The sequence below is a fragment of the Erythrolamprus reginae genome, chromosome 6 (genome assembly GCF_031021105.1).
Source record: "Erythrolamprus reginae isolate rEryReg1 chromosome 6, rEryReg1.hap1, whole genome shotgun sequence".
Lineage (NCBI taxonomy): Eukaryota > Metazoa > Chordata > Lepidosauria > Squamata > Dipsadidae > Erythrolamprus > Erythrolamprus reginae.
Genome location: NC_091955.1, coordinates 15,019,599 through 15,044,846, shown reverse-complemented (window position 1 = coordinate 15,044,846; position 25,248 = coordinate 15,019,599). Strand labels below are relative to the sequence as shown.

At 42.1% G+C, this 25,248-nt stretch overlaps 1 protein-coding gene across 2 annotated transcripts in view; it reads right to left on the bottom strand.

Moving 5' to 3' along the window:
* Positions 1-2,745: 2,745 nt before the first annotated feature.
* Positions 2,746-25,248, bottom strand: part of ARFGAP3 (ARF GTPase activating protein 3) — a 57,590-nt gene continuing 35,087 nt past the window's right edge. For both annotated transcript variants that reach the window (XM_070755304.1, XM_070755305.1), the window contains 7 exons: positions 22,703-22,828; positions 19,238-19,360; positions 12,695-12,835; positions 11,449-11,572; positions 8,697-8,787; positions 5,183-5,304; positions 2,746-4,006 (listed from right to left, as the gene is read on the bottom strand). In XM_070755304.1, the coding sequence (XP_070611405.1) occupies positions 3,989-4,006; positions 5,183-5,304; positions 8,697-8,787; positions 11,449-11,572; positions 12,695-12,835; positions 19,238-19,360; positions 22,703-22,828 (745 nt within the window). In that variant the 3' untranslated portion in view covers positions 2,746-3,988. The remainder of the gene's footprint in view (positions 4,007-5,182; positions 5,305-8,696; positions 8,788-11,448; positions 11,573-12,694; positions 12,836-19,237; positions 19,361-22,702; positions 22,829-25,248) is intronic.

Genomic DNA, 25,248 nt, shown 5'->3' with positions numbered 1-25,248 from the left:
TGTGTGTCTATAACAGTGAGCTCATAATAGGGCAACTCTATCAATATCAAAATGCCACTTAAATAGTTGAGCTAGTTTCAAACTAGATTTTGATTTTCTTTCTCTCTTCCTTACTCCCATTCTTTTTCTTTCTCTTTTCCTTCCTCTCTTTTTTCTATCTGTTTCTCTCTCTTCCTCTCTTCCTCTCTCTCTCCTTCCCTCTCACTCTTTCCCTCTCGGCTTCTGGGCAGGTTTGGAAAACTCTGAGTTGATGATGATTTTTAAGTGAGCGATTGCTCACTGCTCAGCTTAGAGGGAACTATGGTTCCAAACAGATGAGCTGTATTCGAGGATGGGTCTGGGGAAAGTTTTGTAAGCTCTGGTAAGTAGCAAGAGATTGTCAGAGCAGAAGCTCTGGTAGAATATAGCTATTCCATCTCCTCTGCGGGATTCACGGTCTGAGCAGAAAACATAGTAGTTTTTTGATGTGATAATAGAGTCTGGGTAGGAGGCATTTAGCCATGATTCGCATATAAAAATTATATCGAAGTTGGAGGTGTCAAGTAGAAGGAGGAATTCAGACATCTTGTTGACTGAACTTCTAGCATTTAATAGTATACATTTGAGATTGGTCTTGTGTTGGGGATTGTTTTGGGGGTGGTTAGAGGAAATAAGGGGCGCGCTTTCCTTTTGGCATGCTAACCAAAAAAGGTTCGCCATCACTGTTATATGTGATATGTCATTCACAAACCAGAAACAGACCTATGAATTTTTCAATAGTCTTCAAGGGCAGGCCCATGTGGCTACATTTCTGCAGTCTAGGCAAGTTGCAGTAAACTACAGATAGTCCTCGACTTGTGATCAGAGTTGATTCCCCAGATTTCTGCTGCTAAGTGAGACAGTTGTCAAGTGAGATTTTCTCCATTTTACAACCTTTCTTGCCACAGTTATTAAATGAATCACTGCAGTTGTTAGGTTAGAAACAAATCTGGTTTCCTCATAGACTTTGCTTGTCAGAAGGTCACCAAGGGATCACATGATGCTGGGACACTACGACTGTCATAAATACAAACCAGTTGCCAAGCCTCCATATTTTGATCATGTGACCACAGGTCTCTGCAACGGTCATAAGTGTGAAAAACAGACATAAGCCCCACTCAGAATATTACACGGGGAAAAACTCAAACTCACAACAATCTACGTGTTTGTGTGTGTGTGTACAAAATTTTGTATGTATTTATTTTTTCATGTTTATATGGTGTATATTGGAAGGGGGTGTCCCTCTGAGAGCTGTATGAAATGAAATTTCATTTTAATGTATGCTGATTAATGTACATTCAAAGTGGCAATGAAGTTATTCTAGTTTGTTCTGTTTGTTTCCTGCTTTTATTATTCTGATAAATGACTCAAGGCAGCTAACATATATAATACTTCCTCCTCCTCATGTTTTGCACATAACAAAGTCCTCGGAGAGGGGCGGCATACAAATCTAATAAATAATAATAATTATTATTAATATTATTAATATTATAACAACATCCTTATGAGCTGGATTGGGTGGCGATTAAGAGGAACATTAACATTAAGATAACCTTTGATCCCACAGCTGAATTGCTAAGAGTGAAACTACATGGCCAGTACTGGCTAATTTAAGGAGGATTGGACTTGACTAATACTTAGATGGAAGACCACAAGGAAATCCCAGCCAAGATCTTGACTGAAAATCCCCCAAATAGGAATAGAAACCAATCCCAAGTTCTCCCCATGGTGGTTATATCCACATAGTCACAAGGAGGATGAATTCAACTGGAGGGAGATTTTAAATTTAACAATAATCGGCCCTATCATTCTGATTTTACGTGCAATAATAATCTTTATTATTGCAACATACATTTACCCTGAAATAAAACATTGGAATCCTAGTATTCTGAATAGTGTTAGTCCTCCATTTAGGACCATAATTGAGCCTGGCAATTCCACACCAGAGCACCCAATTTGTACTGAAAGATGTTAAAAGAAAATGCAGGGCGTCCTGCATAAGCCACGTCAACAGTGTGGTAGTAAAAACTTTGGTAGCCGTTCACTGGATGTAGTGCTATGTTACCCTGTTCATGTTGTGCTGGTAATTGGGAAACTTTGGGGTGGACTGCAGCCCCTAGGGCCGGGTGCCTGGGAGTCTGTGCTAGAGTCCTTCCTATTCTTCCTGTCAATGACTACTTCATAACAAAGTCCTCAGAGAGGGGCGGCATACAAATCTAATAAATAATAATAATAATAATAATAATAATAATAATAATAATAATAATTATTATTATTATTATTATTATTATTAAATTATAAAAACATCCTTATGAGCTGGATTGGGTGGTGAGAAAGAGGAACATTAACATTAAGATAGTTTATTAAAATAGGTTATTGTTGTGATGAAGAGAAAAGTCATTTCTTTATACATGTATTTTTCCTTTGTATTAGCTTTTATCTTTGCAATTCTAATTTTTAATAAAACTACTATTAAAAGAGAAATGAGTTGAAAATCCTGGGGCACAAATGGTTTGCCACTGCCTTTTTCTGGGATGTTTTCTTATCTTCCAGTATATTTTCTGATGATATCCCATCCAAAGATGAATCAGGTTTAATCTTGCAGGCAATATTTGAAACAACATGAGTATGTTCTGAATAAATATACAAAGCAATCTTCTGTATTTCTTTTACAAATTTCACAAAAATTCATGTATCGATTTTAAGAATTGATCACAATCCAAGATATAAGTTGTAAAATCAAATTTTATTCAGATTTTTATATTGAAATGCCTGCTGTTCAAGGAAAAATAATTTTTTTTGACTCCATACTAAACATTTTAAATTCACTGTTTTAAATAACTAAGATTCCTGGTTGCCTAAAACTAAGCCACAGGTTTTTATGCACAGATGTAAGGCAAGAACTCTTCATTATTTAAACGTTCTATCAGTCTATGTCAAGGGTGTCAAACCCGCAGCCCACGGGCCAGATGCGTCATCAGTTGGCCACGCCCACCGTTTTAGCGAAGTCGTGATATATCACGTGACAACACGAGTTTGACACCTCTGGTCTATGTGGCTAGATCCAGGGAGAATGTCTCCTTATTACTTTATATATACCTACAATTTATTCTTTATTTCAGACACCATATTGATTGCAGTTAAACACTTACGGAATGAAAATAAATGTGATGAATAAATATGTCAAATTTATGTTATTTTAAATAAAGGAGAAATGTATCTTATCCTAAGGAAACAAACTTAAATGGAAAACTAATTCAACAAAAACTATCCCAATTTTGTATTGCATCTACTTTCAGTTATCTGTTATGTGCACGTCTATTTACTATTTATTATTTACTGAACACAATCTGATACAAAATTATACATCTTATTTTTCTGCTTTACAGACCCCATCATTATCTCTTAATAATAGAATTATAGGCTTGTGTATTTCTTAAACTTTCTTATTCTTATGTATTTGTATCTTTCAACAATTATCTGGATCCTCACAAAGTGAAATGTCTTGGTAGGATTAATGTTCCCCCTCCTCCTTAAATAGACACTTTCAAAGGAATTAATAGAGAGAGAGACAATGAAAAGTTATTTACGAGCAGTTCGAACATAATTTTAAATGACCACTTATCCCTCAGATTTATAAAATTGAATTAATTCTCAACCTTAGTACTATTCTGGAAAAGTAAATAGGATCCAATATTGCTTCTTGCTCTGTTTTAGATGCAGATTCAATATAGACAATTATCCTGAAGTACAATAAGGCAGCAGGGGTAAAAAGAACAGAAATCATTAATATAAAGAGGAGCCAAAAAATAAAAAAAGAGACACGCATAAAAAATATACAAGTGCCAGAAATTAGGGTTACAGATTTTACAGACTAAAGGGACCTTCATGTTAGTCTGCAATATTGGTAGACATAGAAATGATTTTAAAAAAAAATCTTCTAGATATCCAGTCACCTGAAACATAATGGTTAAGAACCATAGCGATCCTAAGGAAAGAGAAAAATAAACGAACAGATTACATTTCACATAAACAAAACTGCCATATTTACAGTTTTCATCAATTTTACCACAAAAAGAGATCTAAACTGAAGTTATTTTGTATGCTTAAATTCATAATTCACAATATACAAAACAATTTCTCAATCCTTGTAAAATTAAGGTATACAGTGATACCTCATCTTACAAACTTAATTGGTTCCGGGACGAGGTTTGTAAGGTGAAAAGTTTGTAAGACAATGTTTCCCATAGGAATCAATGGAAAAGCGATTAATGCGTGCAAGCCCAAAACTCACCTCTTTTGCCAGCTGAAGTGCCCGTTTTTGCGCTGCTGTAATTCCCCTGAGGCTCCCCTCCATGGGAAACCCCACCTCCGGACTTCTATGTTTTTGTGATGCTGCAATTTCGCTGAGGCTCCCCTCGCTAGGAAACCCCACCTCCGGACTTCTGTTGCCAGCGAAGCGCCCGTTTTTGCGCTACTGGGATTCCCCTGCAGTATCGCAAAAACACAGAAGTCCAGAGGTGGGGTTTCCCATGGAGGGGAGCCTCAGGGGAATCCCAGCAGTGCAAAAACGGGTGCTTCGGCTGGCAACAGAAGTCCGGAGGCGGGGCATCCCAGTGGCGGCGGCTTGGGTTTGTAAGGTGAAAATAGTTTGTAAGAAGAGGCAAAAAAATCTTAAACCACGGGTTTGTATCTCGAAAAGTTTGTATGACGAGGGGTTTGTAAGACGAGGTATCACTGTATTTGTTTCTGAAAACTCTATAGCACGGTCCGCAAACTTGGCAACTTTAATATTTGTGGATTTCGACTCCCAGAATTCTCCAGCCAGCATAGCTTAAATTTGTCAAGTTTGAAGACCCCTGCTCTACCGGCATTAACTATTGGTTAATTAACGTGGTTCATAGGCAACTTAATGAAGTAACCAGAAAAAGTGTAAGAGCATTTTGTGTTCGCCATCTATTTCATGAGAGATGTTAACTATCGTAACAAAAATGGGATTTTCTTTTTTTTTAACCTACAAAACAATCCTTCTGTGGCTATGCATATATTTTCTCATTGTCACAGTTCACAGTTGTTCCATCAAATGACAGGACTAAACAGTGCGGAAGATAGCATATGGGACCCTTTCATTTTGGAAAGATTCCAAATGTGTAAGTTTATTAACCTGAATAGAAGTCATGACGCCATTTGCCAGGACCGAAAGCTTTCCAGCAACAGATTTCACTCCTTGTTTAAACTGAGTCATATCAGGAGCAGCAGGCAAGACATTTGAAATATTGTAATTGCCTAAAGACAGAGAGAGATTAAAAAGAAAAAAAAAGGAAAGTTTTTGGCACATAGCTCCAAAAAACCATTTGAAAGGAATAAACTCGAATAAATAAAAATCGAATAAATAAATAAATAAATAAACTCGACACGATAAATAAAGTTGGTTTGTATCTAAAAGGTTGTTTGATCTTTGAACAAATAGCCAGCTTCTTACGTAGTTTGTGGTCAGTATTCCTTCTATACAGTAAAGTCTTCCCTTTTAAACAATGGAAGACAACATTAAACCAGAGAAATAACGCTTGTATTAACTCCCACAAACTGAAAATGAAAAATGAAACATGGAATAGGAGAGAGGCAGGCGTGGGTTACTCCCAGTTCGGATTGGATCACTCGAACCGGTAGCAAGCCGCTGTTGACGTCATGATGGCTTCTCAGATCCAGTTTTGTCCTGGTCTGTGGATTCTGCCATCTTTTTTTTTTATTTTTCTGATTTTTTTTACTGTTTGGAAGGTTTTTTTCCTCTGCTGCTGCTTGAAAAACAGAGCACCTGCCTGCTCCCAGATTTATACTTACCTTTATTTATTGATTCAATTTATTTATTGATTCAATTTTTATGCCGCCCTGTTAGCAATAGCACTTTTTAACAGAGCTAGGCTATTGCCCCCACAATCCGGGTCCTCATTTTACCCACCTCGGAAGGATGGAAGGCTGAGTCAACCTTGAGCCGGTAATGAGATTTGAACCGCTGACCTTCAGATCTATAGTCAGCTTCAGTGGCCTGCAGCTCAGCTGCACCACCCCGGCTATTCCTTCCCCGGAAGCACAGCTGATCAGCTCCTCAAACAAATTCATCCAGAAATGCACTATCCCTTATTTATTTTCAAAAATAAATACTCAGTACAGGGGTCCTCAAACTTTTTAAACAGAGGGCCAATTCACAATCCGTCAGACTGTTGGGGACTGGACCGGCTGGCCATGGCTAGGTGGTCATGTGACTGGGTGGGCGTGGCCAATTTAGTCCATTAAACAATGCACACAAATTTTAATTTGTTTTGCTCTTTGGGAGGGTTTATTTCGCTTTTGTTTGCACGTTGCTCTTTTTTACTAGATCAGTGATGGTGAACAATTTTTTATTTTTTATTTATTTATTTATTAGATTTGTATGCCGCCCCTCTCCGAAGACTCGGGGCAGCTAACAACAGTATAAAAAGACAATGTAAACAAATCTAATATTAAAAATTATCTAAAAAACCCCAATTTAAAGAACCACTCATACATACAAGCATACCATGTATAAATTATATAAGCCTAGGGGGAGGGAAAGTCTCAATTCCCCCACGCCTGACGACAGCGGTGGGTTTTAAGGAGCTTGCGAAAGGCAAGGAGGGTGGGGGCAACTCTGATATCTGGGGGGAGCTGGTTCCAGAGGGCCGGGGCCGCCACAGAGAAGGCTCTTCTCCTGGGTCCCGCCAAATGACATTGCTTAGTCGACGGGACCCGGAGAAGGCCAACTCTGTGGGACCTAACTGGTCGCTGGGATTCGTGCAGCAGAAGGCGGTCCCGGAGATATTCTGGTCCGATGCCATGAAGGGCTTTATAGGTCATAAACAACATTTTTCTTGTCTTGTGCTGAAAGTGCACATGTAAGCACGCAACAGCCCACACGTATGACAGCACCCATAATGCAATGCATCCCCCAGCACATGCGCACATGACACACACACACACACAAACACGCCTTTGCCCCCTTCTGGGGCTAGCATGCCTCCCTATAGGCTTCTGGGACAAAAAACAGCCCGGGGGAGCGCTACACTCCCCCACATCTCGTTTGGGCCTAGCACGCCTCCCTCCAGCCTCCTGGGACCAAAATTGCACTGAGGGAAGGGTGCCACTCCTCCCCAGGCCCCGTTTTGGGCCTAGCAGGACTCCCTACTGTTGCAGGCATTATGTCTGCCTTGTATGCAGCTTTATTCCTCTTTAGCATCCATCTCCATTGTTTTGTGATGCATTTCCTGCCTCTCTAGGATTTACCTCTATTTGCCCTTATATCAATGTATGTATGTATGTATGTATGTATGTATGTATGTATGTATGTATGTATGTATATTCTCGATGGCTTGTATAGCATTTTAACTGCATTTTGATTAAAATTATTTGAAACACCTGCAGCTACCTGGAACCCAAAACGCCCCCCCCCCAAAAGGTCCCCTCCTGCCCCCCACACATGCGTAGGTGACCCTCATCCCAAAAATCAGGTGGCTGGTGAAAGGGGTGAGCAGAGCTGAGCTGGGTAGTGACTCACATATCTGCAGAAAGGGCTCTGCATGCCAACGTGTGCCATAGGTTCACCATCAGCGTTCTAGATGGGTTTTTTCAGTCGTTTCGGCATCTAGCAGTGCACTTCAGGAAACTCAGTTTTGTCTCAATTCTTCTAAGCCCCAAGGAGCTTACAATAGAAACATAGAAGACTGACGGCAGAAAAAGACCTCATGGTCCATCTAGTCTGCCCTTATACTATTTCCTGTATTTTATCTTACAATGGATATATGTTTATCCACGCAAGTTTAAATTCAGTTACTGTGGATTTACCAACCACGCCTGCTGGAAATTTGTTCCAAGGATCTACTACTCTTTCAGTAAAATAATATTTTCTCATGTTGCTTTTGATCTATCCCCCGACTAACCTCAGATTGTGTCCCCTTGTTCTTGTGTTCACTTTCCTATTAAAAACACTTCCCTCCTGGACCTTATTTAATCCTTTAACATATTTAAATGTTACGATCATGTCCCCCCTTTCCCTTCTGTCCTCCAGACTATACAGATTGAGTTCATTAAGTCTTTCCTGATACGTTTTATGCTTAAGACCTTCCACCATTCTTGTAGCCCGTCTTTGGACCCGTTCAGTTTTGTAAATATCTTTTTGTAGGTGAAGTCTCCAGAACTGAACACAGTACTCCAAATGTGGTCACCCCAGTGCTCTATATAGGAGGATGGGTTTTTTTCAGTCGTTTCAGCATCTAGCGGTCCACTTCAGGAAACTCAGTTTTGCCTCAATTCTTCTAAGCCCCAAGGAGCTTACAATTAACAAGTCTCTCTCTCTGGCCTTACCTTCCAGTTCTAGCCTTCAGGGCTCGCAAAGGTAAGTCCTGCCCTCACCCAAAGGGTGAGGACCAGCAGGTGGGTGGGGTGATATGGACAGCGCAGCCTTGTGGTCCTGCGCAGGCTGGATTAATGACTTTGGCGGGCTATATGTGGCCTGCAGGCCATAGTTTGAGGACCCTTGACTTAGTCCATTATACTTAATAAGCATTTATTTATTTATTTATTATTTGGATTTGTATGCCGCCCCTCTCCGAAGACTGCTTTATAAAACTGGCAATATCTGAAACTCAAGCTTTTTTCTTCCATACCTGATGGTTGTTTCTTCTGATCTTCAAACAAATCAGCTGAACTTATGGCGGCATTTCCAGAAAGCCTTTCTAACCGAACTCTAGCTTCATACTATAGAGAGTCAAAGAGAATTCAGTCGTAAGGAATAGGTCCATCTTTCCCATCTAAAGAGCGATTTCCAAAATGTCAATTAAATCAAGCATGCAGAGATGGCTAATTCTCCAAAATTCAAACTAGAAAAATATAGTCCATTATAATAATCTACAAAACCTACAGGGGCTGTCTGCAAGGAGTATAAATCCTTCCATTCCCCACCATCCAGTCAGAGTTGAAGAAGCTTCTTGGATGAGAAGCGAAATGTCTTCAAAGAAAAACTATAAAGTCCAGTTGCCTCTTGAAAAAAGCACCATTGGGGCCACAAAATCAATCCATATACAGTGATACCTTGTCTTACAAACTTAATTGGTTCCGGGACAAGGTTCTTAAGGTGAAAAGTTTGTAAGATGAAACAATGTTTCCCATAGGAATCAATGGAAAAGCGATTAATGCGTGCAAGCCCAAAATTAACCCCTTCTGCCAGCCGAAGGGCCCATTTTTGAGCTGCTGGGATTCCCATGAGGCTCCCCTCCATGGGAAACCCCACCTTCGGACTTCCGTGTTTTTGCGATGCTGCAGGGGAATCCCAGCAGGAGAATCCCAGCATTGCAAAAATGAGCGCTTCGTTGGCAACGGATGTCCAGAGGTGGGGTTTCCCAGCAAAGGGAGCATCAGTGAAATTGCAGCATTGCAAAAACACCGAAGTCCTCGAAACCCCACCTCCAGACCTCTGTGTTTTTGCAATGCTGCAATTTCACTGAGTCTCCCCTCGACAGCGAAGCACCCGTTTTTGCGCTGCTGGGATTCCCCTGCAGCATCACAAAAACACGGAAGTCCGAAGGTGGGGTTTCCCATGGAAGGGAGCCTCAGGGGAATCCCAGCAGCGCAAAAACAGGTGCTTCGCTTACAATGGAAGTCCAGAGGCGGGGCATCCCAGCGGCGGCGGTGGGTTTGTAAGGTGAAAATAGTTTGTAAGAAGAGGCAAAAAAATCTTAAACCTCAGGTTTGTATCTCAAAAAGTTTGTATGACGAGGCGTTTGTAAGATGAGGTATCACTGTATTGCAAAATTTAAATAACCTCAAAAGGTGTAAAATAGAATCCTACTCCTCCTTTGTTCTATATCTAATGAAACCATACTTACATGGACTGTATTGAAATATTTAAAACACTAAACGTTTCCCCTAAATAAATTAATCCTTCCAAGTACAGTTTATATTCCATATTCTGTAAAGCTGTCACTGAAATCATTTCCCCCCTGGATCCTTCCTCTTGATTTTTCTTACTGATTTTCCCCTTGAAAATTTTAAATAGTTATTGAAGAAAATATAAAACATACAAATGTTTCTGTAATTTATTTATTTATTGGATTTCTACGCCGCCCCTCTCCACGGACCCCATAGTACAGTGTTCCCTCAATTTTCGCGGGTTCGAACTTCGCGCATAGCCTATACCACGGTTTTTCAAAAAATATTAATTAAAAAATACTTCACGGGGTTTTTTTCTATACCACAGTTTTTCCCACCCAATGACATCATACGTCATCGCCAAACTTTCATCTGCCATTGCTGATTGGCCGAAATCTCGGCCAATCATCGTTGTTATCGCAAAAGAAATAATTATTGTTAATAAATGTTTATAAATATCAGGATCACTAAGTGTCTTATTCAATGGTGAGTACCAGTAATAATGGTGAGTAAATGGTTGTTTAGCGAATGGGAAATGGTAATTTAGAGGTTTGAAGTGTTAAGGGATGGCTTGTGATACTGCCCATAGCCAAAAATGGTGTACAGTGACCCCCCGAGTTTCGCGATCCCGATCATTGCGAATCGCTATATCGCGATTTTTCCACCCGATGACGTCACTCCCTTCCTTTCTCATCTTTCTTTCTCTCTCTCTTTCTCTATCTTGCTTCTTCCTCTCTCACACTCTCTTCCTCCCTCTCTCATCTCTTTCTTTCCTTCTCTCTCTTTCTCTATCTCTCCCCCTCTTGCTCTCGAGCGGCGGGCGGCACCCAGGGAAGGTTCCTTCGGCCGCCCACCCCATCTTCGGCTCCTCACTGCTGCCGCGCTGCAAGCGAGCGGCAAGCGAGCGGCAAGCGAGCAGCCGGCCGGGCGGGCGAACGGGCAAGCGGCAAGCGATCTTGGAGTTTTCCCCTTTGCCTGGGCAGCGCCCAACAGCTGATCTGCTCCGCAGCGCGGCAGCAGCGAGGAGCCGAAGATGGGGTTTCCCCGTTGCCTGGGCAACGGGGAAACCCCATCTTCGGCTCCTCGCTGCTGCCGCGCTGCGGAGCAGATCAGCTGTTGGGCGGCCGAAAGGGTCTTCCCCACCGCCCACACGCAAACTCCACCATCTGCGCATGTGCGGCCATGGAAAAAGGGGCGCGCATGCGCAGATGGTGTTTTTACTTCCGTGCCGCTACATCGCGAGATATCGATTATTGCGAGGGGTCTTGGAACGGAACCCTCGCGATAATCGGGGGATCACTGTATTTACTTCTGCATCTCTACTTCGCGGAAATTCGACTTTCGCGGGCGGTCTCAGAACGCAACCCCTGTGAAAATTGAGGGAACACTGTATTCCCCATCTTTTCCTATTTAGCCAGTTGTATTGTGATGGGATAACATCCTGAAAACCATAACCAGTGAATAATGTCAAAACGTTTTGACTATGCTTACCTCAGCATGATCTTGCTTTCCAAAATACATATCTGACGAAATAGCTTTTGCATTGCCAAATTTCTTTTGTGCTTCATCTGTGCTTGCAGAGTTGTCATGCTCTGGTTTCCTGCGAGACGATGACCTACAAAATGTTTTAACAAGGTTATATCTCAGATCAACAAAGAAATTTGTATTTTGCAGGTTGACTTCATCTTTTAACAGGTCACGTTTGAAGTTAGGGTGGACTTCTGGAAATTGGAATTCTGGAAATTCAATTCCCAGCTGCCAAGGTTGGAGTGATAATAATTCAAACTCTCAACGTAAAAGTTAAAAGATTTTTTTTAAAAAAAAATCAAGAGCAAACCCACAAAATACACATTACCTTTCTGGTCCAACGCCAAAGATATGGCCCACAGGCTGCCCCTTGCCCAGGTCTGCTATAATAGGTAAGTTTCTGTTATGTAAATGTCCATTCAAATACTGGAATTTGAATATTCAAGTTCACCCTTATTTTTCAAAGGTGATTTAATAGTGGCAGGTCCACAAGAAAAATCTATCTATCTATCTATCTATCTATCTATCTATCTATCTATCTATCTATCTATCTATCTATCTATCTTTCTTCTATCTATCTATTTATCTATCTATCTATCTATCATCTTTCTTTCTATCTATCTATCTATCTATCTATCTATCATCTATCTATCTTCCATCCATCATCTATCTATCTATCTATCTATCTATCTATCTATCTATCTATCTTCTATCTATCTATCATCTATCTATCTATCTATCATCTATCTATCTATCTATCTATCATCTATCTATCTTCCATCCATCATCTATCTATCTATCTATCTATCTATCTATCTATCTATCTATCTATCTATCTATCTATCTATCTATCTATCATCTATCTATCTTCCATCCATCATCTATCTATCTATCTATCTATCTATCTATCTATCTATCTATCATCTATCTATCTTCCATCCATCCATCCATCATCTATCTATCTATCTATCTATCTATCTATCTATCTATCTATCTACCTACCTACCTACCTACCTACCTACCTACCTACATCTATCTATCTATCTATCTATCTATCTATCTATCTATCTATCTATCTATCTATCTATCTATCTATCTATCTATCTATCTACCAGGCTTTTATGCTGCCCCTCTCTGAGGACTCCGAGGAAAATGAATTGACTTCACGTTTATGTCTTTATAAAGGTTGATATTTTATAAAGACAATTACCTCTCTGAATAGCTTGTAGGCTTGGAAGACAAAATCATATCAATGTCTCTGCTGCTGCTGCTTTCTTTCTTCCAGAACGAATCAGAATTGTCATCCCATTTAGGAAAAGTGCTGCTTCTCAAATCAGGCGAGTCAAAATATCTAAAGAATCAGGGAAAACATTTCATTGATATTTGAAGTCTAAGAGAGTAAAACAGGTTCACTTTTGATCCATTCCTCTACAATGGCAAGGACTGCTGGCTTTAGTAGAAAGCACTGTGCCCTTAATTAGCATCCAAACACCTGCTTCGATAATCTAATTTTCTCCTATTTGTTTACCCCTATTAGCTAATTATTTCTTGCCTGTATCTTAAATACTTGCCCAATGCCTGCATGTATGTAATGCTCATTTCATAGGTAACTTTACTGTAAGCTGCCAGTCACTGGTTGAGAAACTGAATGAATGAAAATTTTATCTGTGAGTAATATATTCAATACATACTGTTTGTTTGTATTAGACCAAAGAAATAAACTATATTTCTGACTTATTCTGTATCTTCGTGAATTTTTTTTGTGTTAAGTTTTCCTATGTATAAATTGTATTAAATGAAATTAATTTCTATTCCTTTTTTATAGAATTTCTAAAATTTCTAACTAAACTTTGCATAAAGGACTACATTTTCAAACATGTTGCTGACACTTGGTTATACAGTGTTTCCTCGATTTTCGCATGTTCGAACTTCACGAATAGCCTATACCACGGTTTTTCAAAAAATATTAATTAAAAAATACTTTGCGGTTTTTTTCCTATACCATGGTTTTTCCCGCCTGATGACGTCATACGTCATCGCCAAACTAATAATTTTTGCAAATAAATAACAAAAAATAATTATTATTGTTAATAAATAATTATGTCTATAAATATCAGGATCACTAAGTGTCTTATTCAATAGTGAGTACCAGTAATAGTGGTGAGTAAATGGCTGTTATGTAAATGGGAAATGGTAATTTAGGGGTTTAAAGTGTTAAGGGATGGCTTGTGATACTGTCCATGGCCAAAAATGGTGTACAGTAGTCCCTCACCTATCGCTGGTGTTACGTTCCAGACCTGGCCGCGATAGGTGAAATCCGCGATGGGGAATTTCTCCTCCTTCCCAGCTCTTTCTACAACCCCAAGCACACCGCCGCCGCCGCACAACCACTAAGCGCGCTTCCAAAGACTGCCTTCTCGGCACTGGCGAGGCGGGTTGAACAAGGGGACGGGCCTCCGCCGGAGCTCAGTCCCCGCCCCGCTCATCATTCGCCCAGCTGTGGGCTGGTTGGCTTGTCCTGCCCTTCCAAACTTCTAAGCGCCATATCTGTGCCAACGCTGACTTCAAAACCCGCGATGAAGTGAAGCCGTGGTGGGTGAAGCGCGATATAGCGAGGGACTACTGTATTTACTTCCACATCGCTACTTCGCGGAAATTCGACTTTCGCGGGCGGTATCGGAACGCATCGCCCGTGGAAATCGAGGGAACACTGTAATAGCAGAGTTTCCGTGACAAGTCAATCTTGGTTCTTAATTCTCCCTATGTCATTTGGTTCGTCATTGATCGATATTTTATGAATTTCATCCTAAATTCATGTTTCCCCATTTTCTCCTTATTGCTTCTAGCTATGATACCCTTTATATTGCATTATAGATGTTTACATTATGTTTGTTTGTCCCTTTATTTGTTGTTGCTGTTGTTTTCTCATTTGTTGTTGTTTGTACTTCTCTTTTTAATGTATATAATTAATAAAACTTTTTTTTTTAAAGAAAACTTTATCTGTGCAACTATTTCCTGATCTTAGAATCCCAAAGCAATCTAAGCAACCTCAGAATGGAAAGAGGTTGAAGGACAATAAAACTTGGCTAACAACTTCAGTCCTTTGTGGGTGATTTGCTCTTCTTCCTGCTCTCCATATGCAGCAGGTAAAGAAGGGAAATCTCTATGAGAATCTAAAATTATTCCATTTTTTAAAATTTCTTTTATATATTTATTTATTAATCAGATTTGTATGCCACCCCTCTCCGCAGACTCGGGGCGGCTAACAGCAATAATAATACAATGTAAACAAATCTAATATTTAAGTTAATTTAAAACCCCAATTTAGAAACCAATCATACATACTAACATACCATCCATAAATTTTATAAGCCTAGAGGGAGGGAAAGTCTCAATTCCCCCATGCCTGACGACAGAGGTGGGTTTTAAGGAGCTTACGAAAGGCAAGGAGGATGGGGGCAACTCTGATATCTGGGGGGAGTTGGTTCTAAAGGGACGGGGCCGCCACAGAGAAGGCTCTTCCCCTGGGTCCCGCCAAACGACATTGTTTAGTTGACGAGACCCGGAGAAGGCCAACTCTGTGGGACCTAACTGGTCGCTGAGATTCGTGCGGCAGAAGGCGGTCCCGGAGATATTCTGGTCCGGTGCCATGAAGGGCTTTACAGTGATCCCCCGTTTATTGCGTCCCCAACCATTGCGAATAGGGTACTTCGCTATTTTTCAACCCGGAAGTCAAAAATACCATCTACGCATGCGTGCCGGGCACGCATGCGTAGATGGCAGCGGCTTCCCTGGGTCTTCCCCCTCTTGCTGGCGTCAGCGAGGAGTTTCCCCACCGCCCACGCAAACTCCTCGCTGCCGCCCGCCCTTCGCCCGCCCACGCCGTTCATTCTCGCCGCACGGGCCTGTCCACGCTGTCTCTCGGCGCTTTCCAGCTGAGTCCGGGAGCGAACTCGCTCCCCGACTCAGCTGGAAAGCGCCGAGAGACAGCGTGGACAGGCCCGTTCCTTGGCGCTGTCACTCGGGGCTTTCGTGCTGAGTCCGGGAGCGAACTCGCTCCCCGACTCAGCTGGGTGGTAGGAAGCTCCCATTGTTGGCGGAGACCTTTTAAAACACTCGCGCGGCTTCCAGGACTCGGTTTGGAAGCCGCGCGAGTGTTTTAAAAGGTCTCCGCCAACAATGGGAGCTTCGTAGCACCCCCCCCGAGCCCCCAACCCGGGTTTGGGGGGTGGTAGGAAGCTCCCATTGTTGGCGGAGACCTTTTAAAACACTCGCGCGGCTTCCAGGACTCGGTTTGGAAGCCGCGCGAGTGTTTTAAAAGGTCTCCGCCAACAATGGGAGCTTCCTACCACCCCCCAAACCCGGGTTGGGGGCTCGGGGGTGTGCTAGCGAGCCTCCCATGTCGGCGGGGATGTTTTAAAACACCCGCGCGACTTTCCAATGAGTCCCGAAGACAAACGCGTTGTCTTCGGGACTCATTGGAAAGTCGCGCGGGTGTTTTAAAACATCCCCGCCGACATGGGAGGCTCGCTAGCACACCCCCGAACCCCCAACCCGGGTTTGGGGGTGTGCTAGCGAGCCCCTCATGTCGGCGGGGATGTTTTAAAACACCCGCGCGACTTTCCAATGAGTCCCGAAGACAACGCGTTTGTCTTCGGGACTCATTGGAAAGTCGCGCGGGTGTTTTAAAACATCCCCGCCGACATGGGAGGCTCGCTAGCACACCCCCGAACCCCCAACCCGGGTTTGGGGGTGTGCTAGCGAGCCCCTCATGTCGGCGGGGATGTTTTAAAACACCCGCGCGACTTTCCAATGAGTCCCGAAGACAACGCGTTTGTCTTCGGGACTCATTGGAAAGTCGCGCGGGTGTTTTAAAACATCCCCGCCGACATGGGAGGCTCGCTAGCACACCCCCGAACCCCCAACCCGGGTTTGGGGGTGTGCTAGCGAGCCCCTCATGTCGGCGGGGATGTTTTAAAACACCCGCGCCGCCCCCAATCTTAGGCTCCTCGCTAGCGCTGCGGAAGTAAAAACACCCTCTGCACATGCGCAGAGGGTGTTTTTACTTCCGCAGCGCTACTTCGCGAAAACCCGCTCTTTGCGGGGGGTCCTGGAACGGAACCCTCGCAAAGAGCGGGGGATCACTGTATAGGTCATAACCAACACTTTGAATTGTGACCGGAAACTGATCGGCAACCAATGCAGACTGCGGAGTGTTGGTGTGACATGGGCGTATTTAGGAAAGCCCATGATAGATCTCGCAGCTGCATTCTGCACGATCTGAAGTTTTATTCTGACTTCTGTCATCCATTGCTCTTTGGTACTCGATTTGGAGTCACATCAGCTGACAATACTTACTTAGTTGATGCAATGTATGCTTAAAATTTGATCTAATTTATACTTTGCTCACAGTTCAATAAAAAGAAATAAACATAACAAAAAACAAAAAAAATTCTCCTCGTTTAGGACTTCATAGTGTTACTTGGCATAGCTTGACCATCCACACACCATTCCTAGTAGCCGTTCTGCTACCTGCTGCAACCATAAGTAGACATATTCAAAATTTTATACTTTCTGGAAGCATTTTTGAAGAAAATTTACCGTGTTTCCCCGAAACTGTCTTATATTAATTTTTGCTCCAAAAGTTGTGCTACATCTTATTTTCGGGGGGTGCCTGATATTTTTCAAATAAGAGAAATTCACAGGCAGAAAAGCTGACACCCCCAAAGAAAGTGTACCGTACAGTACACTGATTATGGTACGGTACCTGTCAGTATGGCACCCACACAAATAAACAACAGTACTTATATGGTACAACAGTATACTCCCGCTATTGCAGCTTCCGGCCACCAGAGGAACTACAGTCTACGCACTGTAGTGGAGACTGTAATGGCGGTGAGACAGCAGCAGACTGTGTCTGCTGTACTGGACGGTACAAAGCGATGGAAGGGGCCAGCAAGGGGACACCACATTATTACGGTACCGCTATGAACAGCTTTGAATGGTACCGTATGTTTTTCCACCGTACCGTATGTAAACTTGACTACGCCTTATTTTCGGGGGGTGCCTTATATTAGCAAATTCTGCAAAACCTCTGACATGCTTTGTCCATGCTTTAAAACTGTTGTGGTTCAGCCTGAGTCAAATGAAAGACCAGCTGCGTCTCTGCTGGCTCCATGCCCGGGGGAAGATGAGAGCGGAGAGGAAAGTGATGAGGAAGAAAGGCCTGGGAGCCCTGGGGAGGGGCTCTCTCAAGCCAGTAGCTGGGAGTCTCTGGAGTCATTGGATGACGAAGCACAAGCTATCATTAGTATGCGACAGAGACACATAGATCAAAGGAGGAATCAATTGAAGAGATATTATCAGCGTTGAATGAGGAACACCAGGGGGTTGGGTGTGGTCCTCATTAGCAGGGAAGGGTTTATAAGGCAGGCAAACTCTTTCGGCAGCGTGGAGTGTTATCACAGTGAAGTTGCTGTTATCTGCATTGTCTCAGCGCTTCTGTTCCTGGCTCGTGGCCCAGCAGTCTTGAAGACCCGTGGGAGGTGTATGTCTGTTATCTCAACAGCCTCGTCTTGGCATCAAGGATCCTGTGTTTCTGTATGAACAATTGCCTTCATGGATCTATTTGGAGTTCCAGCGTTTTCCTGATTTGTAAGGACATTTTCTGTTGGCTTCTTTTCTCTTTACCATTATAAAACTGTGTTTGGATTCTACCGGTGTGTCTGGCTTATCTTTTTGGGTTGGTCATAGCTTCCGGAGTGACCCAGACAGAACAAAAACTAAATGGAAAAAACCCCTAATTTTTTTGTTTATATTTAAGTGGACATCTTAAACTTTGCAGAACTTAAAACATCCTTTTTGCCTTTTAGCAGTCAGCCCGTGGTGTGGGGAAAAGATTTCCATCACTTACTCCAATGATATTAATGCCCAGAAAACACCCTCTCTCCTAAATTCTCCAATCCTACACATGGGAAATCAAATCTACTCTAATGAAGATGGAGCTAGGACCATTTTATTGATTTTATACTGAGCTGCTGAGTAACAGATCAGCAAAGTGTCAAATACACTAAGCGTTTCCAGGACATCTAGGAAAAAAGGACACACAGCTTTGAGTCGACCTTGAATCTTGGTGCTATTCTGCTATTTGTTTTTTCTAGAAGTGTTCACCTTCCCAATCTAAGATAAAATCCTGAGATTTTCAGTGGTCTTCCACCCTAGCTTTTAAACACATTTGACCTTTTTAATATTAGAGACCAGGCAGTATTAGGTCTATTGCTGTTACTTTGTGAAACTCTATGCCATTAGAAAGAGGTCACGGATGCACATTTTAACAATTACAGTATTTTCAAGATTTTAAAAAACTATATATAATTTATTGATTTATTGAAAGGGGAACAGGGAGTGCAAAAAATAAGAAGGGTGGGAAAAGGAAAAGTACACATATCCAGTTAGCATCTGTAGTATATATAACTTAGTGTATATCAGTTCATAATATTAGACTAATCCTAGTCCTATTACATTCAAGATTTACAGTTGGAATGAGAAGAGACATATGTCCAAATAAAATCCATAACTTATATTACTTAATGTTTGTCGATTCAAAGTAATGGACTATAAATTGCCGTATTACATTCAAAGTTTAAACTATATATATTTTTTAACTAATACATATAATGATTTAAAGGTGAGATTAGTAAAGCATTATAGTTATTAGTAGATATGTGAAGGGGTGAGATTTTTAAATGATTACCTTGAATTGATGCAAGACAAATACAAATCTTCTTCATCACTATACTTTTTTCTCGATTTTGCACTTGTTGGCGTTTCTTGCTGTATGATCTGCATATCTGAACTTACCGAATGGGAAATACCACTGTAGGGGAAAAATTGGAATTTAAAATGTTATCTCTAAGAAGAGGGAAAAACAAATGCAGATGGAGCTCAAAGGATGCTCGATGCACTAGGTTCCTTGCTATTTGTAGGCCGATCCCACAGGACAGATTTAAGCACCCCACGAGCCAGACCCTGCCTTCAGTTTGATACCCATGGAGTAGTAGTTTGGTTACCTAAGACTCTTAGCCGCTCCAGTCCATGTTTGCGAGCTACCTACACACCAGAAAGAAAAAGGAGTAGCTTTCCTGAAGCGTCATCTAGGCGCTTCTCCCTCCACCAAAGGCACCTCATTCCAAGAGGCATCACAACCAGTGTTCCCTCTAAAAAAAATTTTCGGTGTGGGCGGAAAAGTATAGTGTCTGAGCGGCAGTCCCTTCGGGACTGGGCGCATAGAACTTTAAATAAATAAATAAATAAACAAACAAACAAAAATAAATAAATAAATAAAGTGTGGGTGCGTGCTATCACACATGCGTGAGTTCTGACATCCATATTTCGCTCCCCCTCCTTCCTCTCTCTCTCTCATCTCTTTCCTTTCTCTCCCTCCCTCTTTCTCTCTATCCTTTCTATCTCTCACTCTTTCTTTTTCTCACTCCTTCATATCCTCTTTCTCTCCCCCCTTCCTCTCTCTTTCCTTTCTTCCCCCCTTTCTCTTTCCTTTTTCTCTCTCCCTTTTTCTCTCTATCCTTTCTATCTCTCACTCTTACATTCTCTTCCTCCTTTATTCCCTCTTTCTCTCCCTCCCTTCCTCTCTTTCCTTTCTCTCCCTCCCTCTTTCTCTCTATCCTTTCTACTCTTACTCTTTCTTTCTCTCCCTCCTTCATTCAATTTGCTCTCCCTCCCTTTTTCTCTCTTTCCTTTCTCTCCCTCCCTCTTTCTCCCCTGGGGCTGCCTGTGCCTGTGCCTGCCCTGCACCACCCACCACGGACAAACAGCCCCCGGTCATCGCCCCCCCCCATGGACGGAGATCGGGCTGGTGGGGCTGACGGATACACGCGCCCAGCCCCCAGCCCCACGGACGAAGATTGGGCTGGCGGGGCCGGCAGATACGCGCGCCCAGCCCCCAGCCCCACGGACGGAGATCGGGCTGGCGGGGCTGACGGATACGCACGCCCAGCCCCCAGGCCCCAGGACGGAGATAGGGCTGGCAGGCCCAGCGCGGCAGCGGGAGAGGAGGAGGTGAAGCCGGCTGCCTGGGGAAGTGGCGCATTTGAAAAACGCGCTGCTTTTCAAATGTGCCGCTTTTCAAATGCGCCGTTTCCCTGGCAGACAGCTTCGCATCCTCCTCCCTCGCTGCTGTGCTGGGGCTGCCCCCTGGAGCCGGAGGCGATGGGCCTGGCCTCTGCCCACTTGGCCCCGGTGTGGCTGAAGCACAAACTTCGCCTCCTCTTCTGCCGCCGCGTTGAGGGTTGCCCGCTGCCGCCGCCTCCCCCCTTCCATCCCAGCGCAGGCCGAGCCTCAAAGGGAAAAGGCAGAAGTGCCTGATGGGCGCCGCCATCTTTCCCTGAAAAGGCTGCGCGGGGGGGTATTTTTCTGTGCGCACCTGTGCAATGCTCACCTTAAAGGGAACAGTGATCACAACCATTTAGCCCTAGCAGGATTCTAACCATCCTCATGAAACAACTCCAAAGTCTTCCCACCAAAATGGTACCTATTCTTCTACTCGCACAGAACATGCTTTTGAACTGTTAGGTGGGCAGAAGCTGAGACAAGACAAGTGACGGGAGCTCACCGCTGCAGCAAAGACCATCTCCACTGTCATTAAGGCACTAAGCCACCATGCCTCTCTAGAGTAGTTTTGCAGAGGTTGGGAGGAATGAGATCCAGGATCTAAATTCCTGGATTAATCACTTTCTCTGCTCAATGTGCCTCCCAGGATTGCTTTGGAGAAGAAAAATCTTGAGTGAAAGGCAGGATAGCAATAGCACTTAGATTTATATACTGCTTTCATAGTGCCCTCTCTAAGCAATTTACAGAGTCAGCATATTGCCCCCAGCAATATGGCTCCTCCAACCTTGAGCCGGTGAGAATCGAACTGCAGTCAGCAGTATTAGCCTGCAATACTGCATTCTAATCACTGTGCCCCTATGGCTCCTATTATATATATACAGTGTTCCCTTGATTTTCGCGGGTTCAAACTTCGTGGAAAGTTTATACCATGGTTTTTCAAAAATATTAATTAAAAAATACTTTGCGGTTTCCCCCCCTATACCACGGTTTTTCCCGCCCGATGATGTCATATGTCATCGCCAAATTTTCGTCTGCCTTTAATAAATATTTTTTTAATAAACTTTAATAAATAAACATGGTGAGTAATAATCTAAATGGTTGTTAAGGGAATGGGAAATTGTAATTTAGGGGTTTAAAGTGTTAAGGGAAGGCTTGGGATACTGTTCATAGCCAAAAATAGTGTATTTACTTCCGCATCTCTATTTCACAGAAATTCGACTTTCGCGGGCAGTCTCGGAACGCATCCCCCGCGAAAATTGAGGGAACACTGTATATATATACTTAAACTAAAGTAAAATTATTTGAACAATTGAAGCATTTGAATAGCAGTCTCTGGATTGAAGAGCCGAGGTGGCGCCGTGGGTAGAGTGCAGTACTGCAGGTCACTAAAGCTGACTGCTAGATCTGCAGATCAGCGGTTCAAATCTCATCAACGGCTCAAGGTTGACTCGGCCTTCCATCCTTCCGAGGTGGGTAAAACAAGGACCCGGATTGTGGGAGCAATATGCTGGCTTTGTTAAAAAGTGCTACTGCTAACATGTTGAAAGCCGCCCTGAGTCTAAGGAGAAGGGCGGCATTAAAAAAAATCAAACAAACAAACAAACAAACAAACAAATAAAAGCTATTCTGAATATACACAATAAAATATGTGAATGATTGAGATCAAGAACCGGTACAGATAGTCCTTGACTTACAACACAATTCATTTAGTGACTGTTCAAAGTTACAACGGCACTGAAAATGTGACTTCTGATTATTCTTCACACTTACGACCGCTGCAACATCCCAAAATTAAGACATTTGGAAGCTGACTCACATTTATGACCATTGCAGAGTCCTGGGGTCATGTGATCACCATTTGCGACCTTCTGACACATGAAAAATCCAGATTCACTTAACAACCGTTAATAATTTAACAACTGCAGTGATTCAATTAATTTTGGCAAAAAAAGGTTGTAAAACACAGCAAAATTTACTTAAGAATGTCTCATTTAGCGACAAAAATTTCTAGCTCAATTGTGATCATAAGTCAAGGACTACCAATGTTAAGAGATATCCAATGGAAAATGGATAATCTGAATCAAATACCTACCTTCTACTATTACTGAATCCCATGCCAAGTCTTTCTAATTCTGTTTTCTTTTTACCAGGCACATTTAATTTTTCATCCTTCATCTGAATTTCAAGGTCTTTGTAGGCCAATCGTAAAGATGATACCCTAAAAAGAAAAGCCCACGTATATGTAAATGATTATATCTTTAATGAATGCCAGAAAATTTTCCTCTTAGTAGTATAAACAAAAGTAATATTTTTCGGCGCATAAACCAGAAGCACATGGCTTAACTGAGTAAAATACCTTTTCTTATACTTCTAAAATCAAAGAGTTTAGAAGGGGGATTTCAAATTTAATTAGACTTTATAATGGGCATTGTTAGTGGAAAAGGAATACAGTGGTCCCCCGATTATCGCGAGGGTTCCGTTCCAGGACCCCTCGCGATAATCGATTTTTCGCGAAGTAGCGGTGCGGAAATAAAAACACCATCTGCGCATGCGCAGATGGTGTTTTTACTTCCGCCGCAGCAGCGAGGAGCCGAAGATTGGGGTTTCCCCGCCGCCCACGCAAAGGGGAAACACCGATCTTCGGCTCCTCGCTGCTGCCGCGCCCGCCGCTTGTCCACCCGCCGCTTGTCCACCCGCCGCTTGTCCGCCGCCTGCCTGCCCGCGCGCCCGCCGCTCGCCCGCCCTTCGCCCGCCCACGCCGTTCGCTCGCGCCGCTTCCCAGCTGAGTCCTGAAGCCAAACGGCAAAGGCGAACTTCCGCGTTTGGCTTCAGGACTCAGCTGGGAAGCGGCGCTGGGGTCTTACCGGCCGCCCACGCAAAGGGGAAACCCCGGCTCCTCGCTGATGCCCGCCGCTCGCCCTCCCGCCAGCAAGAGGGGGAAGACCCAGGGAAGCCACCCAGCAGCTGATCTGCCCGGCGGGGAACGCAAACTCCACCATCTACGCATGCGTGGCCATAGAAAAAAAGGGCGCGCATGCGCAGATGGTGTTTTTACTTCCGGGTGGAAAAATCGCGATATAGCGTTTAGCGAAGTTCGAGATCGCGAAACTCGGGGGATCACTGTAATAAAGAGTACAACAATGGAAAAACGTAATTGAAAAGTGTCACAGGATCAAGGAGGAACAGAACACATGGTGAAAATCAGAATATGAGATAATTTAAAGCTATAATAAGAAAAAGTGTTTCTGAACTCAAACTGCAGGAAACAGTTGCCTACATAAATCATAACAGTTGGATAGTGCAGGTTATGAATACACATATTAGGAAAATAATATGAATCAAATACTATCTATTTGATTTTCATAACAAATTACTAGTTTTGCATTTCACTCCTGGTATATTTAATGAATCCTTTGTAATGGTGTGGAATATACATGGAGATGTATAAAAATGATTTAATAAGGAAGATTGCCAGATAATTTATTAAAGAGATATTAAAAAGATAACAAGCAAATGGAAATGGATTAATAATTAGACAAATGAACCTGAAGAAATCAATTGACTATGAAGTTTTGTGGCATTAATTCCTATCTTGAAAGCCATGCAAATCTGCTACAAAAGCTTTCAATGAATATTCTTCTGAGTTTTAATTTACAAGACAAAAATCACTTACTGTTATATCTGTCTGACAGCATTAACAAAATCAAAAATATCAGAACACAGTTCTTCAAAGAAAGATGCAATTTTTCCAACCTATTTTGGGAGGAATTTTTAGCAAATTGCAAAACAGGCATTTAAATCAATGTAATAAAGTGGAAAAAATGATACTCTCCCCACATCGTCAATGGTTATTAGAAAAAGTTTGGAATGGCACGAGATGTGTAAGTTAACAATGGAGATTTAGCAAAAAATGCAGAATTCTATGATGCTTGGAATAACTGGTATAAGTGGTTGAATCACAACAGAAAATTTCAAATTTGATTATAAAAGGTATAAAGAAATAGCAAATATTCTCAATCTCACATTTTATCTATACAATTAGAGGTTTATATAATTAAAACGGAAAAAACAGATATTGAATGTATAGAGATTCAATCTATTGAACATAGAACGGGATAAATAATAGCAACTGTTTAAATTTAAATGGTTATATTGTGATTCGTAAATATTTTTATTATTATTATTTATTAGATTTCTATGCTGCCCTTCTTGAAGTGACTCAGGGTAACTATGCTATAATAATAATAATAATAATAATAATAATAATAATAATAATAATAATAATAATAATAATAATAATAATAGAAACATAGAAGACTGACGGCAGAAAAAGACCTCATGGTCCATCTAGTCTGCCCTTATACTATTTCCTGTATTTTATCTTACAGTGGATATATGTTTATCCCAGGCATGTTTAAATTCAGTTACTGTGGATTTACCAACCACGTCTGCTGGAAGTTTGTTCCAAGGATCTACTACTCTTTCAGTAAAATAATATTTTCTCACGTTGCTTTTGATCTTTCCCCCAACTAACTTCAGATTGTGTCCCCTTGTTCTTGTGTTCACTTTCCTATTAAAAACACTTCCCTCCTGATCCTTATTTAATAATAATAATAATAATAATAATAATAATAATGT